Source organism: Perognathus longimembris, chromosome 2 (assembly GCF_023159225.1).
Source record: "Perognathus longimembris pacificus isolate PPM17 chromosome 2, ASM2315922v1, whole genome shotgun sequence".
Taxonomy (NCBI): Eukaryota; Metazoa; Chordata; class Mammalia; order Rodentia; family Heteromyidae; genus Perognathus; species Perognathus longimembris.
Window position 1 is genome coordinate 24,794,403 of NC_063162.1, and position 19,017 is coordinate 24,813,419.

Sequence of the window (19,017 nt, forward strand, 5' to 3'; positions counted from 1 at the left end):
GAAATCATATAACCCTTGTTGATGCTAAGGAGGAAAGAAAAGCAAATGTAGACCTCAAGATGAGGAATGTTTCTTAAACAGCTCTTTGAAGTCCCTGCAAGAAGGGACCACCGGGGCTGGGAGTATGGCCTAGTGGCAAGAGTATTTGCCTCCTACACATGAAGCTCTCAGTTCGATTCCCCAGCACCACATATATGGAAAACGGCCAGAGGGGGCACTGTGGCTCAAGTGGTAGAGTGCTAGCCTTGAGCAAGAAGAGGCCAGGGACAGTGCTCGGCCTGAGCACTGAGTCCAAGGCCCAGGACTGGCCAAAAAAAAAAGGGACCACCGATTCCAACTTTTCCTCTTCCCTTTTGGAACTTTTGCAGAAGAAAAGTGAAATTTATGTGGTTAGCTTTGAGATGAGAAAGAAGGCAGGGAGACCATGCTACCTATACCAGGCGCACTTCTGATTATCTGCTTGTACATGTGACCCCTCATTGTTTTAAGGGAGGGGGGAACATTTATCAAGAGCCTGATAGAGACCATGCATCCACTCCTGCCCTCTCCAACCCAAGTTCCAAGCTGCAGCCAAAGTAACCTTCTGAAAACTGCAAATATACCCCTAGGATAAACCACGCTGCTTGTAAGGTGCTGACTGACATTGCTGGCACATAGTGTGTGATGGATGTATAATGCCTATTCAATAAGTACATCAGGTCCGGCAAAGGTGGCACTGGCTCAGACAGAGCTCTAAGCATCACAGTTGAAACCAGCCTGGGCAGGAAAGCCTATGAGACTCTTCAATTCATCACCAAAAGAGCAGGAAGTGAAGCTGTGGCTCAAGTGGTATAGAGACAGTCTTGAGCAAAAAAAAAATAAAAAGGAATGGACCATGCCCAGGCCCTGAATTCAAGCCCAGTACTGGGGGAAAAAAAAAAAAGTATATATCGTGTACTTAAACCCCTCAGAGGGTCAAATGCAAACTTCACCGCTCCTCTCCACCCCTTCCTCCCACTATGCACTGCCTTGCTTGCTAGCACCACTCTGGGCCTCACTTCATCTCTCCCAAGCAAAGCGATGACATTCTCCTAGCATGTACCCTCCCTTCTTCCTTAAACACTCTTCTTCCCAGACCCAACTCATGGCAACAACTTCATCTTCAGATCCTCACTTACTTCTTCAGCCTTCTAGGCCCTCCCAGAGATTCCTCTGCCTTACCATCTTGCAGCACAATGTCGATCACCATTGTAAATCGCATGCTATGCTTTAGGTTGTTTGTGTTTGCCCCTCTTGCCAGGCTATAAACTCTGCCTGTCGAGGAGTCAGGACAGGGTAGGTCCCTAATAAACTAGGTGGAACGAGTAACAATTGAAGTACTGACTCCAGTGGGTAACTGGCCTAAACTCACTCATCTGCCCCCTCCCGTTCCTCAAAGCTGGGAGGAGGACAAATGTGAGCAAGCGGTGGGTTTTAATTGCTGCAGAGTTTAAGGATCTGCCAAGAGCCAGGGCGCTGCTCATGCTAGCTTAGGGTCAGGCGAAGTGGCACCCATCCATCACGTGTACCCAGCTAGGCCAGCAGCCGCCGCACCCGGGGGCAGGAATGCAGCCCCGCCCGGCCTTCGCGCCAGCAAAACCACGCAGGCCCTGGGGACTGACGTCAATGAAGGGAGCACCTCCAGGGGCGGGGCGAGGGCGGCGGGGCGGGCGGAAGGGCTCGCGAGGACACGCCTCCTCGTGGATGCTCGGCCGTTGATTGGATGCAGCGAATCTCCGCGCACACACACGATAGAGGCGGCCAGGGGGAAGGGGTGGGGCTGGATAGACACGCCCCTTTCCCGTTGCGGCCGCTGATTGGTCCTCAGGATCTTCGCGTTCAATCTTGGAAGGCTGGCTTCGGAGCTCGCTAGCCGGCTGGAGCAGAGGATTGGCTGTTCCGGGGCTACGAGCGCTCTCTCCCAGGGAATTGAGGCTGTGATCCGGGTGGCCCGAGCCTGCTCGGGGCTGCGAGAGGCACGCCTCGGGCTACCAGGTACGTGGATCACTGGGCCGGCTCCTGGTTGCTGCTGGGTCGTTTACCTCTAGATACATTTAGGGATCCATTGTCTTACCGAGAGGCCGTGGGGGGAGGGCACGGCCACCGTGCTGGGGGTGTCGCCGTGTGACCTAGGCCATTCTTCGCAAGCTCTTGCCCTGTTTGTGATTGCTGCCCTGGCCCTTGCAAGCACCTTCGCGGTAGGAAACCCAGCTCTACACCCGCCCTTTCGAAAAGCCGTGGTGAGGTTGGGGTAGGCAGGTCTTAGCTTGCCCCATCCCGATCTGAGGTCTGCCCTTCAGAGTGGCGCACCACCGTTCCTAACTCCATCCCGCCATGTACGGCTGAGGGCACTGAGTCTGGCTTTGGAGTCCTTGCCTTTGGATCTCTGGCGACTTCCCAAACATGCAGAAGCAGATAGCAGGCCCCAAGAAGTGTCAGAACCTTCTGGGCCCTTCTTTCCTCTGAACATCTTCTGAGTCACCTGGCAGGGTTGAGAGCGACAGTGCTGGGGTCGGATCACTTGACCCATACCTTCTGCTCTGTCACCTACCAGATGTGAGACTTGGAGCAAGTTACTTAACCTTCATGAGCTCATCTTTCTTATCTGTAGAATGCATTTCACAATAACTGCCTCCTCCTGGGGTGTCTGATGATGACACCTCATGTGAGGACTCAAAGGTCTCTCTGGAAGTGCTCTGTTCTGTATATATCATCATAGTGCAGCAGTGCACATCTGTTATCACGGCTACTCTGGAGAAATAGGATTGGAGTTCTAGGCTAGCCTGGGCAAAAAGTGAGAGACTGGATCTGGAAAACAAAGTGAAATGGGCTGGGAATGTGTTTCAAGTGGCACTCTTGCTTACTAAGCCTGGAGCCCCGAATTTAAAAACCATGATAATAATAACAACAATAATAATACAGCTATGGTGTGTGTATGTGCATGTATCTAAGTGTGTACTGGGATTGAACTCAGTCAGGGTACAGTCCTTTACCTTTTGTTTTTTGTTTTTTTTTGGCCAGTCCTGGGCCTTGGACTCAGGGCCTGAGCACTGTCCCTGGCTTCCTTTTTGCTCAAGGCTAGCACTCTGCCACTTGAGCCACAGCGCCACTTTCTGGCTGTTTTCTGTATATGTGGTGCTGGGGAATTGAACCCAGGGCCTCATGTATACGAGGCAAGCTCTCTTGCCACTAGGCCATATCCCCAGCCACCAGTCCTTTACCTTTTTCCCTCAAGGCTGACATTCTACCACTTGAGCCATAGCTTCAATTCCAGCTTTTTGATGGCTAATTGGAGATAATAGTCTCACAGACTTCCTCTCCAGGCTGGCTTCAGACTGTACCCCTCAGATCTCAGCCTTTTTTTTTTTTTGCCAGTCCTGGGGCCTTGACTCATGGCCTGAGCATTGTCCCTGGCTTCTTTTGGTTCAAGGCTAGCATTCTACTACTTGAACCACAGAGCCATTTCTGGCTTTTTCTGTTTATGTGGTGCTGAGGAAGCAAACCCAGGGCCTCATGCATGCTAGGCAAGCACTCTACTGCTAAGCCACATTTCCAGCCCAGATGTCAGCCTCTTGAATGGCTAAGATTTCAGGAGACAGCCACCAGCACCCAGCTAATACAGTTGTGATTTTCAAGTACTCAATCTCTCTATCTCCCTTCACCTTCTTCTAAGAGTGAAGGCCTTTCTGGAATGAGTTTGATGGTGGTGATGATGGAAATGATCACAATTCTATAGTCCTGTTAACAGCCTTTCCCTGGCATGATTCATTTACCCAACAGACTATCAATATATGGAAGGTCTGTTGAATGCCAGGAACTAGGATTAACCTCTCGCCTACTTCATTTCCCTTATCCCATTAAAGATCTTCTCACCATTTTGAAGTAGAGCAATCTGAGGCAGGAAAACTTGACTTGTCCAAGGTTACCCAGTTACCAGCTGCATGGCCAGAACTCAGGGTTCTTGAACACTTAAAAAAGAGTAACTCCTTGACCTAGTGTTTCCAAGTCTTAAGTTTAAGAATGGGTCTGGAGTAAGAGCCCAGGTTCTTTCCTCATTTGCTGGAGTTTGCACTGGGTTTTCTACTTGAGGACTTTGGCTGTTGTCCAGTGCCATGTATGTGCAGAGCTGAAGACCAGTGTTGATATGGGCTTTGGGCCAGGGCCTCCAGTTATTTTTCTGAGAAGCCCTTGGCCTCTGATTATAGAGTTTATTGCCATTACTGGGGCTATTCAAAGAGGACCAGCAGAGTAGGAGCTAGGAGTTTCCCAGCTCACCCAAGTGTTTTCCACTTCTCGTGATGACTTGTACCTCCCTGAAACCTCTGTGAGATAATAGCTGTCAGCTTGACTTCACATGTTACTAGGAGCACTGAATTATGCACCCTATTTATTGCAAAGGCATTGCTGGGTGAGTCACGTGTGTGTGTATGCATGCACACACGCATGCACACACCAATGCCAGGGCTTGAATTCAGGGTTTGGGCACTGTCCCTCAGCTTTTTCACACAAGGCTGACACTCTGTCAATCAAGACATAACTCTACTTCCAGAATTTTGCTGGTTAATTGGATATGAGCCTCATGGACTCTTTTATCCAGGCTAGCCTCGAACCTGAATTCTCAGATCCCAGCCTCCAGTGTAGCTAGGATTACAGGTGTTAGCCATAGGCCCCCCCCCCCCCCACTTTGGGCAAATCACTTTTTAAATACACTTATTTGTTAGAGCTCTACAGCTCTTTATTTACTGCCTGATTCAAAACACGCGGAACTTTGACCTTTCAACATTTGATATTATAGTGTGTGAACCCACTTTTAACCCAACCCAGTTTATGTCAAATTGAAGTATTATGCAATAAGTCCTTAACTCATTGGTGTGCATGCTTATCTTCTTTTGTGGCAACTCTGAAATGAAAGATACATTTGTAATCTTTTAATAGCCTTGTGGTTTCAGTTTCCAGTTCTAAAAAGTGCCATTGTTCAAGTGTATACTGACCTTCCTGGATTAAGGTCTGGTCCAGGAAATTAGGGGGAAAGTAACTAGGCAACATATTGAATGAGACTAAAAAAGTTTCTTCTAGTAATAAAAGTGTTCTAATCACCATTCACCAGTTTCCCCAGTTTTGACCCTACCTGGAATCTGCTTACTTTCATTCTCAGTCTTGCTCTGCCATCTGAATTCCAGGAGGAGGCTCCTAAGAGTGACAGTCCCCAAGGCCTGGAGGTGCCCATCCCTCCCCGAGACTCCTAGGGTGTATATAGTTGAGGCTGGAGGCTCACACTCTCCCAGGTCATTTCTTATTGCTTGTTTTGAACTTGGCTGATTGGGGGCTGCCCAGTCAAGGCCTTACATCCCTGTAAAGGTTGCTGGGACTCTGGGAAGTCAGGCCCCAAGCCATTTCCTCTCTCAAGACAGCTGCTGCTGCTCTGCTACTCTTTGTTGCCATTCTTTCCCTAAGGATTAGGGGAGATTGCCTGGGTCTGAGAGAAGCAACATCATCTCTTCTAGGCCAACAGGGGTATTTCAGAGCAGAGTGACTCTGACCAGATCCTGATCCCACAGACCCCTGTGGGAAGATACTGGCTTCTGACTTGGTTGAAACCTAGAAGCATTAGGCTTGTTTTCCTGCCATATGTATGTTGATTCTCCACACCAGGCAAGCTCTCAGACACCGGCATGGTCAACCTGTGCTCACAGCAGGAATGGGAAAGCTGGTGGTGATGTGAATTACCTGGGGCCTGCCAGCCCAGTGAGTGGCAGGAATGGGCTGGAATCCTGCAACTTCTGACTCATAAGCCAGTGGTCAGGCTTCTCTTGTGGAAGCTGGACTTTTTCCTCTAAAGAGTGCTACTGGTTCAGGACCAGCAAGGGAACTGTCACCCAGAAACAGCCTTGATGCTAGTGAGCAGATGGAAATAAATTCCACAACTCCACCCTGTGGAACACTGTCCTTTGCTTTCAGTTGTGAGGGTTTCCCCTTTGTGAGTTAGAGAAATGGGAAGACATGTACTCTTGAGCTGTGTGGCTACCATGACAGCCCAATGGATGGTGAGTCATTTAATTCTAGCTGGTCAAGAGGCTGAGATCTGAGGTCAGCCTCTTGAAGTCAGCCCAGGCAGGAAAAGTCTGAGATTCATCTCTAATTAATCAGCAAAAGGCCAGGAATGGAGCTGTGGCTCCTGTGGTAGAGTGCTAGGAGGGTGGGGAGAACCACAAAACATGAAGGGACAGCCCCCAGGCCCTGAGTTTAAGCCCAGTACCAACATGCCAAGTAAACAACAACAAAAAGAACAAACATCTCATAGCTGTATGGCTTTATTTCTTCCTATCAACCTGAAGGTGCTCCTCAGTTAATGTTGCCTCTGGTTACAGAATATTTATACCAGGAAATCTGGGGGAGTGGGAGTTCATTACCACACATACTCAAAGTAATTCCTAAAGGCAGATTTTTTTACAGTCCTATTTTCCAGGTGAAATATGCAATACTTAGGAAGTTACTGTATCAGCTAGATGTCATCTGCAGGTTTATTTTAGACATTAAATCTTTTGAAAAGAGCGTGGGTTCCTATGATAGAAACTGGGACAGGGTTGAATGTGAAAATTATTGGAATAATGAGGGTGGTTATGAAGTGAGGTGGAAGGCAGGCCAAGGCAAGGGAGGGGATAATAATTCTAGGAGGAGTCTGAATGGGGTGGAGTGATGACTCAAACTCTCCAGGGAACAAAAGAACAAATGGCAGGTTAGGTTAGGTTAGGTTAGGGTAAGCGTTGCTCCTGCAAGTGGGTTGAGCAAAGGGTTCTGGAAATGGTTTTATGTCTTCTTCTTTTCCAGCAAGTCCATACATATATTTATTTGACTATGTTTGAACTTTCCTTTGCCCCCTTTGGTGGCCAGTTGCTGGACAGCCACCTCCTTAGATGGCTGTGAGGCATGGAGGGCCACTGAGCCAGGAAATGGCAAAGAGGACTTTCAGTCGTGGTAGCCCAGTTCCATACCCTGTCTCACCTGTGTGTGACAGGCCTTTGCATCATTGTCTGATTCCAGACAGACCTGTGTGTGACAGGCCTTTGCATCATTGTCTGATTCCAGACAGACCTGTGTGGGACAGGCCTTTGCATCATTGTCTGATTCCAGTTCCAGTGGCACACTGCGTATGATGTAACCTGTTCCCCAGACTCTTCCTCTAATGAGATAAAAGGACCTACCTCACAGGATTGCTGTGCTTAGCACATCTCCCTGAGGTTCTATGGAGAAAACTAATAGATTTAAGGTCTCATGGACTGGAGAACAGTTTCTAGGGGCTCCACACTTAGACAGACTTTGTAACATAGCAAGTCACTTAACCCGTGGTGTGGCACCTCATTTGTAAAATGGAGGCAAGCAGCAATTCATTCCAATTGCTATGAAGTAAAAAATAAATTCCAGGTATCTGACATAAGCACTTAAGTTGTGCTGTCAGTTTTTATATTATCTCCCCCAAGTGACCTGAGAATCTAGCACAGTTCCAAGGCAACACCCTGGGGAAGAGAGCTTTGCATCAGACAGGACCGAAGCTTTGGGAAAGGCCTGCCGAGTACTGATGTCTGCATGGTTTCTGTCCTCAGAGCACCCACAATGGGCACCCCAGCCTCTGTGGTAAGTGAGGCACCCACCTGGCAGGCCCCCACTGAGGCCCGGGGCCGCAAGCAGGCATCTGCCAACATCTTCCAGGATGCTGAGCTACTGCAAATCCAGAGCCTGTTTCAGCGCAGTGGGGACCAGCTGGCTGAGGAGCGGGCCCAGATCATCTGGGAGTGTGCCGGGGACCACCGTGTGGCAGAGGCCCTGCGGAGGCTGCGCAGGAAGAGGACCCCAAAGCAGAATGTCCTGGGCCATTCACTGCACCACTGCAGCCGGCTCAGGTGGGTACCTGGGACTGAGGGGCTGAGGAAAGGGCAGTAGTGATGTCTGGGCTATGTGACCCGGAACTGGTGTCTTGGTGTCACCGGAAGGTGCTTACTGTTGGGGTTGCTGGAAGGACTACACAGTGTCCCCACTTGGTTCCACCTGGAAGACTGCTTTTTTGGTGCTGGAGTCACATGACTCTGAAACTCAAATGGGGAGAAGTCATATGACTGTCACTCCCACGGGACGAAGTGCCTGGTTATAGCAGTACTGCCATACTTTATGACATTTCTCCCCTAGGAGGGAGGATTGTTTGGAAGACAAAATTGTTTTCCTGTAGAATAGGTAATACTCAAAAGCTGGTTAAAACACAGGGACTACAGCAGAGGAATGTACTACAGATGCACCACAGGTTATAAAGTGTAGAAACATACCTTGAGGTGGCATTTCCCATCTCACCAGTCATCCATCTTTGCCCAGGAGCAGCAAGCTCCAGGAGAGCCAACTGAACCACCTGGCCTATGACTATCACAACAGGCTCCCTCCCCATGCTCCATTCCCCCTCAAATGAGACCTGAATAGGTCATCAGGTCCGAGATGCCAAGTCAGCTTCAGTGCCTGAATGAACTCCAGGTCATCAGTAATCACTGCTTAAAACCTTAGTATCAGCTGGGCAGTGGTGGCTCATACTTGTAATCCTAGCTACTCAGGCGACTGAGATCTGAAGATAGTGGTTCAAAGCCAGCCCAGGCAGGAAAGTCCCTGAGAAAATTGGAAGCAGAGCTGTGGCTCAAAGTGGTGGGGTGCTACCCATGAGCAGAAAAAGCTCAGGGGTAACACCCAAGCCCCAAGTTCAAGCCCACAACCAAAACACAGACTCTAGTGTCGCCATCTGAGTGCAAGATAAAGGTAAAAGCAAACTGAGCCCCCCATTCCTTGATCCAGACTAGCACGTTGGATTTTGAGCTTACTCAGCAGATGTTTGCCCCCAGCTTAAAGCAGGAAGCATGCCCAAGCTCTTTTTGCTATCATTATTTTTTGAATAGGGTCTCACTTTTCCCAGCCTCACCACCATGCATTTTCCATGAAGCTGGAATGACAAGTATATACAACCATGCCCAGTTGTTGAGATACGGCCTCGTGAACTTTATTCTGGCGGCTTCAAACTTTGATCCCCCTAATCTCTACCTTCCAAGTAGCTTACAGTCACGAGCCAGACCAGCACTCTTCATGACAGAAATCTGAAAGCTTTGCCTAATCATACATTTCTCAGGGGGCAGAGATGAGATCAGAGCCCTGGCTCATTTTGCCACGAACAGTCTTTTATACTCCACCATGAAGACACTCATAAGCCTCTATCCTATTCTTCCTGTTGATGTTGCTTGTCATATACACTTACTTCCAGAGTTCCAGAGCCTAGCACTCCACTGGCCAACCCACACAGCACATCTACTGAGACAGCCTCCAGTGAGCAGATTGGCAAGTCCCGAAGATCAAGCACCAGGATCCGCCAGAACTGGAGGAAGCCAGATCCCACAGGCTACCTCCACCAGATCAGACACTGATCACTGGGAGGTGCCAGCAATGGCAGCATCCTCCAGAGTCATCACAGGAACTTTTGCCAAAAGGTCTGAGGAGGTAAAGAAAGGAGACCCGAGGTCCTTCCTGGGTTAAACCAAGCAGGTGGCCACCACCTGCTCAACTCAGAAAAGTCCACTGGACTCTGAATTTTATAGGATCTATTGTTACCCGCATAAGGAAACATCAGAACTGCTCCTGCTTCGTTCGGCCTGTCCTGACCTAGCACTGTAACTGGGCTGCATGATATTCCCCTAGGAATCTAGTAATGGGTGCTTCTTGCAGCCTCTCACCACTTCTGCATTAATGTGCCAGCTACTATTGTCATCATAGTCCAAAAGGCTGCCATCAGGCCAGCACAAGGAAACCATGGCTTAATTAGCAAATAAAACATATGCATCAAGAACTGTGTGAGTCTGTCCTGAAATGGAGGGAGAGGTATAGGGGTTCCCCAAGGCTAATTGGGGCAAGGCTTCTGCTCTCTCCCCACCATATCCTGGAGTCCCCATGTTTCAGCTTCCTCTTCCAGAGGCCATCAGATGGGAGGGTCTCTAGATAGTCTTGATGCACTGGGGCAGGGGGAACACCAAGACAGTTGTCTCCATACAACAGGCACTGGACCAGGGTCAAGTCTGCAAAAACAGCAACCAGCTCTTCAGATGGCCATTCTTTGGCAGAGAGGTGAGACCAATCATTCTTTATGTGCCTGCACTAACCTAGGTATCCCACAAACTGGAAACCTTGAGATAAAGGTTTTCTCCTACACTTCTGGCTCTACCTCAAAAAAAAAAGTCTGCATGCTCATTAGCATCCTACCTGCTTGATTAACCATCCATCACTTAAAGGAGCCAGGGTTCAGCAAGGCAATGATGCACACCAAAGGCAAGGCTGCCCTCTAGTGACCAAGAAAATCCACCCTCTTCCTTGGGGCAAGATGATTTTGATGATGCGTCCTGGGGTGTGAACTAAGGGACTCACACTTGCTGGGAAGCAGTCAGAGCAAATACTATGTAGTCCCTATTAGGACTGGAGAAAAAAAAATCTCATAAAAGTGAGAAATATAGCCGGATGCCAGTGGCTCACACCTGTAATCCTAGCTACTCATGATCTGAGGATCATGGATCAAAGCCAGCCAGGGCAGGAAAGTCCATGAGATTCTTTTGGTTTTTGCCAGTCCTGGGGCTTGAACTCAGGGCCTGAGCACTGTCCCTGGCTTCTTTTTGCTCAAGGCTAGCAGTCTACCACTTGCCCCACAGTGCCACTTCTGGCTTTTTCTATATATGTGGTGCTGAGGAATTGAACCGCCAGGGCTTCATGTATACGAGACGAGCACTTTATCACTAGGCCATATTCCCAGCCCCAGTCCATGAGATTCTTATCTCCAATTAACCACTTGAAGTGGCGCCGTGGCTCAAAATGGTAGAACACTAACCTTGAGCTGAAGAGCTCAGGGACAGTGCCCAGGCCCAGAGTTCAAGCCTCGTGACCAGAGGGCTCACACCAAGGGCTATGTATGATTAATAATAGCATTTTTCATTATGTCAATATAGACTCAGGTCAGGCTCTGAAATGGGTTATAAAAACACTGCTTTTCAGAGAAGTGGGACTTCTCTTTCTCTACAAGGGAGAAGTAACTAGTTTCCACAACTCTATGGAAACACAGGTTTTCTTATCCTTAAATTTGCACTTGTCCTTAAAACTGCACTCTACCTTGTCTTCCTGCCCCCAAAGAAAACCAGCCAAAAAGGTCAGAACTTTGATTTGTTATTCATACATTTGCATTGATTTAAATACATTACATACAATTTCTACAGTGCATTAGAAGACCAATAGGGGGCAGCAGCAGCACACAGCCCAGCCTCCACTGCCAGAGAAGGGGGCAGGCAGGTGGGCAGGACAGCTGTTCTATAAGTGTCACCCAGAAGCCTGCCCAGGCACTCTGGGCCTCTAGCCCTCCCAAAGTCCACATTGAAGGCAACCTGAGTACAGGCTTCAAGGGAGAGAAGAGACAGGCCAGGAGAAGACAGCCCACACTCTTTGCCTGCCAGCGTAGAACTGGCTCCCGCTTAAATTGGACCCAATTTCCTTCTGATCACAGAGCTGGTCTGGAGCCAGACGGTGCAGATGAGGCTGGTGAAGCATTAGGCTCCTCTTCAGGCATCTCTGGCTCTCCTGTGCACCCCAGTGAGGAGCCTTGCCAGCAGGTTCGCATGATGTTGTCTGTGGAGAGTGAGGCACACCTAGGCTCTGGCTGGCTTGTGTGGTCAGGAGGCAGCTATTCTCCTAAATGTGGTTCCCCAGGCCAGAGTCCGGGTGGGTGGGATGGGACTGTCAGGACAGGGCAGGCAGCAGAGTGGTGTCTGTCCACAGGGCATGCATTTCTAGGGCTCAAACTTCCTGTCAGTTGGGTGGAAGCCCAGGACAAGCTGACTCCTGAACTGAGATGGATGGAGAAGTAGTCTGGCCCAGCTCACAGGAGGGCTGAAATTTCTGCTATGTCTCCTGGATGGTGGGAGGTGGACAGGCAGAGGAGACATGTAGCAACAGCCCTCACTCCTTTTCTTTGGCTGTTTTCAAACCTTCAAGACAGTTTCTTTCCGAGGATGATTGACCAGTCGCAGGGTACAAGAACCACAGGTGTCCACAGCACAGAGCATGAATACAGCTGCCCTTCAGCCACAGGTGACTCCCTTTTACTCCCTCCTGAGGCCATTCTTTGCTTTGGTGTAGAAAGGGCTTGAACACCTGCCAAGGGTGGGACAGCTGGGAGAGAAGACACATGGAAGCAAAGAGATGTACACTGAGCTGGGCAGGCACTGGGGACAGTTTGCAAATATCTCTCCTTTGGGCTCAGCTTTTTCAGAAAGCCACAAATAAATAAGCCCAGGACAGAAGCCAGGGAGCAGAGGGAAACTGCCAGTTAGGAGGCAGAATCCCAAGACGTGCTGCCTCTACCACAAGCAGCAGTAGTAGCACTAAAGAAGTCCGAGGACTTGGTATCCTGGCCTCTTAAGAGCCAATTTATTCCAGAACACTTTCAGGGACCCAACCCAGAACCTAAGCTGAACTCCTAAGTCAAAAGAGTTGGAAAAATATATGTAAAACAACAGAAACAAATCTGCAGAGGACTATGACTCAGGAAGCAAGGCTGGGATAGGTCCACTCATGGACCACTCCCAGCTCCTGGCATGCCTTTAGGCTGTGTAGGTCATCTTCACAGGCAGGGTGCCAACTTCCTATTAAAACAGAAACACTAAGGCTAGCTCTCCTGCCTCTGCTTGAGCAACAGCAAGCCATAGCGTGGCAGAGAACAGAGTGCATCTGTAAATCATATGGAGCTGCTGGGAGGGCAGAGCAAAAGCTGCCCTCCACAAGGAGCCAGGACTGCACTGATAAAGAGGAAAGGGGGAAAATTTGGCAAAGACCAAAAGGTGAGGCTTCTCTCTGTCCTAGCACTAGAGCCACCCAATGACCCTCTGATTGGTTCATGGGAGTAAGCAACCGTCAGGTACCCAAATGTCTGGGTCGACACAAATTTTGAATTCAAGGCTTCTGACATGATAGGAACTGGGTTCTGCTACAAGCATTGAAATTTGTTTTGTTTTGTTTTTCTTTCTGATGCAGAATATAATAGGGAATTGCAATGAAGCAGGGTGTCAGGGAAGGAGGGACTTTCCCAACCTGCTACCAGGAGCTGCTCCAAGGGCATTGCTCCTCTGCAGCCACCTGGACTTCTTGCATGGCACTCCAGCCTCCCCAGCACTGGGAAGGGCCCAGGAGCACTCCCGTCCCTGATTGTGCTTCTCCCTGTGGGTGGGAAAGCCCCAAAGGGAGACTACAAGCAGGAGGGAGGACTCTGAAAGGCGCTGCTGTCTGCAGACTTCTCTGGCTTCCTTGTACCTATGTCTTCAGGCTTCCTCCCAGCCTTTGTCTCACACAGGGTTTCCTCTGCCTGCCTCTAAGGCTACCACCATGAAAAGAAGGGCTTCCGACTCTGAAAGCTCTGTGTGTAGGACTCGCTAGCAGACCGCTGGTGGGAACGGGCTGTCTCAACAATCACAGGCGGCATCTGGACGAGGTGCAGGGGACTCTTGTTGTCTTTCAGTGCCTGGGTCAGATTTAGGATCTGCAGTAGGAAAAAGAAGGATAAAGGAAGGTCCTGAGCTTTGTAGACCTGGCCTCTGCAGGGAGGACAGCAGACAGAGCTCTTCTACAACTCAATTAAGAAATAAACACCAGGGCTGGGGATATAGCCTAGTGGCAAGAGTGCCTGCCTCGGATACACGAGGCCCTAGGTTCGATTCCCCAGCACCACATATACAGAAAACGGCCAGAAGCAGCGCTGTGGCTCAGGTGGCAGGTGGCAGAGTGCTAGCCTTGAGTGGGAAGAAGCCAGGGACAGTGCTCAGGCCCTGAGTCCAAGGCCCAGGACTGGCCAAAAAAAAAAAAAAAAAAGAAAGAAAGAAACACCAATGGAGACAATTTATAATAGTAGAAATACAAATGGGCAACAAATGGGAAATGATCACTTTATAAAAAATACAAAGGAAGCCACTCATGCCTGTAAGCCTAGCTAGTCAGGAGGCTTGAGATCTGAGGATGGCAGTTTAAAACCAGCCTGGGCAAAAAAGTCCATGAGACTTTATTTCCAATAAACCACCAGAAAACCTGAAGTGGCATTGTGGTTCAAAGTGGAAGAGCACTAGCCTTGAGTGAAAAAGCTCAAAGACAGTGCTTAGGCCCTGAATTCAAGCCCCATGACTGACCAAAAAAAAAAAAAAAAAAAGCAAATGAGAAGAAACTGGGCACAATGGCATGCACCTGTAGTTCCAGCTAAAGCAAGAGGATCATTTGAACCCAAGAGTTGAGACCGGCCTGGGATACAGAGAAAGGCACCATCCCATAACAAAAATGAAAACCAATGCTTCCCATTTTTTTCCCCCCTCTTTGAGTTAAAGGTCATAACCTTGGAAATGGGGAGAGTTTAAAGAAACAGGCACTCTCCCACACAGCTATGGTACTGGAACACAGAACAATCTTTCAGATAGGCAAGCTGATAAAACTTAAAAATGAATAGATCCTCTCTAGACATTCACACACAGTGAGACCAAAGAAAGATAGGCTTAGGAGAGGAACACAAAAGCACAATGCCTATGTGCCTCTGATATATAAAATAGTATTTATTGAAATTAACTCCAGGAAACAGAAACAAGAGGTTTTTTGGGGTTGGTCTGGTTCTCTTTTCTTTTTGTCTTGTTTGTTCAACCAGGTCATACTTATGACTTGAGACTGTTTAACAAATACGTATTTTTCTTATCTCCTTTTAACCTGAAATTCTCCCTATTTAGCCTGAAATCAATGGCTATACCTCAGAAGATGGCTGAAGATGGGCTGTCTTCCCATGCCTGACATTTAATTAATCTCCTTTCTCTGCCCAACACCAATGCCTCTTTGTTTGACATATGGGGGGTGAGCTGGACCTAACTTCACACTTCTGGACTTTGAGCGTGGGGTTTAAAAACCCAGTTTCATAACCACAGTCAATATATGAGTATTTACGATGTGCCAGACATTATTTTTACTTAACACTTGATATGTGCTACCTCATGCAATCCTCTTATGAACTGTGCCAAGAATTATTACTAACCTATTACAAACAATAATTGCTAGGGTGTCTGACTCCAGAGCCTAATTCTTAATCACCAAGGCATTTAGCTTGCCTTGAGCAACCTGAACACACAATGTTGGTTAACAATAATGTGTCCAGTTAAAGGCACAGAGATAAGCACACAGTACTACTAGACACTACGGAAGGGATGGAAGATTGGGGAGGATTACCTCCCCTCTTCTGTGGGCAGTGTCACAATAATATGTATGGCATGGATGAAAACACAAGCTTCATACATCTCAACATAGGTATATAACCCTCCAGGGGGAGACAATAAAAAGACACCTGGAATACGTCTTAGGCTTACCTGTCCTCGCATGACAGCAATCTGCTTATGGAATTGGCCCCTGTCAAAACCCGGATCTTTCTGCAAAAGAAAGGCTGAAAAAGTCAGACCCACATGAAAGTCTCATAAGAACCCATTTTCTCCCCAGAGTAGAAAATTGCAAATACAGAAAACCCATATAAAAGGCTTATGAGGTTAGTGAAGTCAACTAGCAACAAAAGAACTTTCCCTTTTACAAATGAGGAAATATACAATAAGAAAATTCTTTGTTTTCCATAACTCACTGTGGCGCCAGTACTCCATTTATAAGTAAGAGCGCCGACACAGTGTCACCACCTGACACAGGACAGATCAGTGTGATCAATCCATCAGTGCTGCTTTTTAAAAACAAACAAACAAAAAACAGTCCAAGCCAGGTTGTGCTGTTCCACTGTAAGAATCTTAAGTATCACTGGCTAATTCAAGTCAGGTGTTCATAATTCCCTCTTGACTTGAGTTAGGACCAATTAGAAAAGACATTAAGAAATGCCTTCTTCTATAATGCAGGAGGTTTCCAGGACTAACCTTGAAAAGTTCATAGAGGTCTTCCTCCAAGTCCTTCACGAAGTTAGGGTCTGATATCTTTGGAAGAATCAAATCTTTGATTTCTTGAGAAAATGGGACTTTTGCCTGGGGCAACCAGGCCCAGTAAAAAGGATCTGAAAAGGGGAAAGGCCAAAAATAAAGCTGGTATTAGCAAAGTCCCAGCCATTATCTGTATCTTTCACCATTAGGAGACTTTCAAAGGGAGAGCCCCTTCTTCACTGAGATACAACAGAAGAATAAAAACAACCACCTTACAAGGGCTGCTAACCATAATAGGTACATGGCTAATAAGTAGAGGAATCATGATTCAAACCCAGATCAATCTAATGCCAGAGCTCTTTACCAGATGTGACATGACCTCTCAAGATGCAAACCTATCCAGATGCCACTAGTTGCCACTAAGATGTTGAAATGGTCCAGAAAATAAAACTAATGCTTCAAAGGGGAGCTAGAGACTTCCTATTTGTATTTCTCCACCTTTCCAAAAGCTTCTCAGTTAGACTGGAGGAGATATCAACAAAGAAGACAGGACACTGATACTGATAGTAGCTTGCCTAGAGAGACTCAAACAATAAATTATGAAAATACAGTCCCCACAAAGAATGAGAGGAAAGCAAATGAGAAAACTCATTTTTATGCTTCTAATTTCCCCCCTCCCTTCCTCCCTTTCTTCCTTCCTTCTTAGTGCTTGGTATGAAACCCAAGACTTCACTTATCATTGAGCTACACCTCTAACACCTTATGCGTCTAATTTTTAATTACTTATATTCCTGTAGTGGGAATAATAATATCATAATATATAACAAAATATACATAATACATAACATATGGTTAAAAAGTCATATAATAGTTTACATCATTGAACAGTTGCCATGTGCTAGCTATGGTGTTCAAGGCTTGAGCTGCAGTGGTTCATTAATTTGGAGAACAATTCTATCACAAAGGTACTATTATCTCCCTTGCACAATGAGACAACTGGGTCCAGGCAAAAGTGAAGGCAGACCCAGGTCTTCAGACTTACATGCCCTCCAGGAGTCAGGATGCTTCAATGGGAAAGCCAGCCCATTGTCTATGGCAGCCACCTTAATAACAGGCTCCTTTACCACCACCCAGTCTGTGTCCTGCAAAGCAAGGAGACACTGATGGCAAAGGGAGTCCATCTGCCTTAGGCTCTTTACAGTAGTAGTAGCAGCAGCAGCAGCAAAGCAACCCATCTTGCCCCCACCCCTCTGATAGCAATCTTTAATTAACTTATTGAAAGCTACCATATTAAGTCATTTCTATATTGCTATCTGAACCTAATACATTTGTGGCACCTCTGACCTGTCTGTACAAGGTTCTCAGAGTCTCTTTTTTCCTTTTCCTTTTTGTTGAGACAGCATCTCGAAATGCTGCCCAGGCTGGCCTTGAACTCACAATCCTCCTGCCTCAGTCTGCTGAATGCTGAATACAGATGTGTGCCACCACGCCAGGCAACAGCTGCTTTCTTATCATGGAAAAGTTGCACTTTCCCAGGACTTGCCACAGTCCTTGCTAAGGATAACGACAAAAACAAGAATAACTATAAGTCATTCTTCCCAGTGAAAAGCAGTGGGAATCTTGAGAACAGGTATGGTGATTTAGCAGAACACAGGAAAGCGAGAAAACATGTCACACTTATACCAAATTAAGGATGTTGAGTTATGTTACTAATGTAAGCAACTTTAATTTTGTTTAATACCATCTGCCAAAATAAACTTTATTCCCTATAAAAAAAGAAAATTAGAAAGAAATATCTGTATCATCTAGACTTTTTCCAAGTGAGAAAACCCCAAGAAGATAAGCTGGCTGCTTTTACATAAGGGAACTGTTCTGCTTCAGTGAGAATTAAGAAGGAAAAGGACTAGCGCTGAATGGAAAATGTAGGCAGGCCACTCGGGACAGCCTATGTCACGGACATTAATGCTACTATGTGGCATCATGCTGCTTTCATGGTTACTCTAGCCATCACAGGAACAGGGACTATGGTGCCAGAACACTTGCATCAGAATCCCCTGGGAACTGTTATTTTATTTTTTATCATGTTTAAATAGTTGCACAAAGGAGTTGTCATTTAACAAAGCAGCTTATGAATACAATGAAAGGGCTTTTGGGGGGATAGGGGGGATTTGAACTCGGTATCTGACATTTGCTTTCACTCTTTGGCTGGTGCTTCACCATCTGATCCACACCTCTAACCCTGGATCTGTTACTTTATTTTATTTATCTGGGTCATGGGGCTTGAACTTAGGGCTCAGGAAATGTCCCTGAGCTCTTTTGCTCAAAGCTGGTGCTCTAACACTTTGAACCACAGCATCACTTCTTGTTTTCTGGTGGTTAATTGAAGATATGAATCTCAAGGATTTTCCTGCCCAGGCTGGCTTTGTACCTCAGTCCTCAGATCTCAGCCTCCTGAGTAGCTAGGATAACAGGCATGAGCCACCAGCACCTGGCTGGGATCTGTTACTTTGAAAGGTGCAGATACCTGAGTTTTGCCCCAGACCTGAACCATTAATTGCTGGGGGAAAGGCCTGAAGAATCTATACTATGTGTTTGGTTTTGTTTGTTTTTTTGTCGATTTTTATAGTGGCATGCTGGAACTCAGGGCTTCATACATGGTAGGCAAGCATGCTATCACTGAGATACAGTTCTACTAATGATTCAGACACAAAATCTTGAGAGCCATTCTTAGGGAGAAGGAAGTAAAATCACAATGAGTAAAAAATGAGGCTAAATGTTTAGCTGTGGTAAAGTACTTTTTTTTTTTTTTTTTTTTTTTGCCAGTCCTGGGCCTCGGACTCAGGGCCTGAGCACTGTCCCTGGTTTCTTTTTGCTCAAGGCTAGCACTCTGCCACTTGAGCCACAGCGCCATTTCTGGCTGTTTTCTATATATGTGGTGCTGGGGAATCAAACCCAGGGCTTCATGTATACAAGGCAAGCACTCTTGCCACTAGGCCATATTCCCAGCCCCCTGTGGTAAAGT

General features: G+C 47.2%; 2 protein-coding genes and 1 long non-coding RNA gene across 5 annotated transcripts in view; 2 read left to right on the top strand and 1 right to left on the bottom strand.

Moving 5' to 3' along the window:
• Positions 1-1,871: 1,871 nt before the first annotated feature.
• Positions 1,872-9,883, top strand: Avpi1 (arginine vasopressin induced 1). Of its 3 annotated transcripts, XM_048338528.1 has the most exons (4): positions 1,872-2,013; positions 2,366-2,574; positions 7,620-7,916; positions 9,302-9,883. In XM_048338528.1, exons 3-4 carry the CDS (start codon positions 7,630-7,632, stop codon positions 9,462-9,464), a joined length of 450 nt encoding a protein of 149 aa, XP_048194485.1. In that variant the 5' UTR covers positions 1,872-2,013; positions 2,366-2,574; positions 7,620-7,629; the 3' UTR covers positions 9,465-9,883. The 3 variants fall into 3 exon arrangements, with proteins under 3 accessions (XP_048194485.1, XP_048194484.1, XP_048194486.1); XM_048338527.1 differs by lacking the exon at positions 2,366-2,574; XM_048338529.1 differs by lacking the exon at positions 2,366-2,574 and having other exon boundaries at positions 9,305-9,883.
• Positions 9,884-11,225: 1,342 nt separating this feature from the next.
• Positions 11,226-19,017, bottom strand: part of Pi4k2a (phosphatidylinositol 4-kinase type 2 alpha) — a 37,902-nt gene continuing 30,110 nt past the window's right edge. Inside the window, exons 6-9 of the mRNA XM_048338530.1 lie at positions 17,038-17,137; positions 15,996-16,129; positions 15,453-15,512; positions 11,226-13,603 (exon numbers count right to left, since the gene is read on the bottom strand). Of these exons, the coding sequence (XP_048194487.1) occupies positions 13,442-13,603; positions 15,453-15,512; positions 15,996-16,129; positions 17,038-17,137 (456 nt within the window). The 3' untranslated portion in view covers positions 11,226-13,441. The remainder of the gene's footprint in view (positions 13,604-15,452; positions 15,513-15,995; positions 16,130-17,037; positions 17,138-19,017) is intronic.
• LOC125346198 lies at positions 17,146-18,074 on the top strand. Its single transcript, XR_007209879.1, has 2 exons — positions 17,146-17,625; positions 17,774-18,074. It is a non-coding gene; the product is annotated as an uncharacterized LOC125346198 (long non-coding RNA).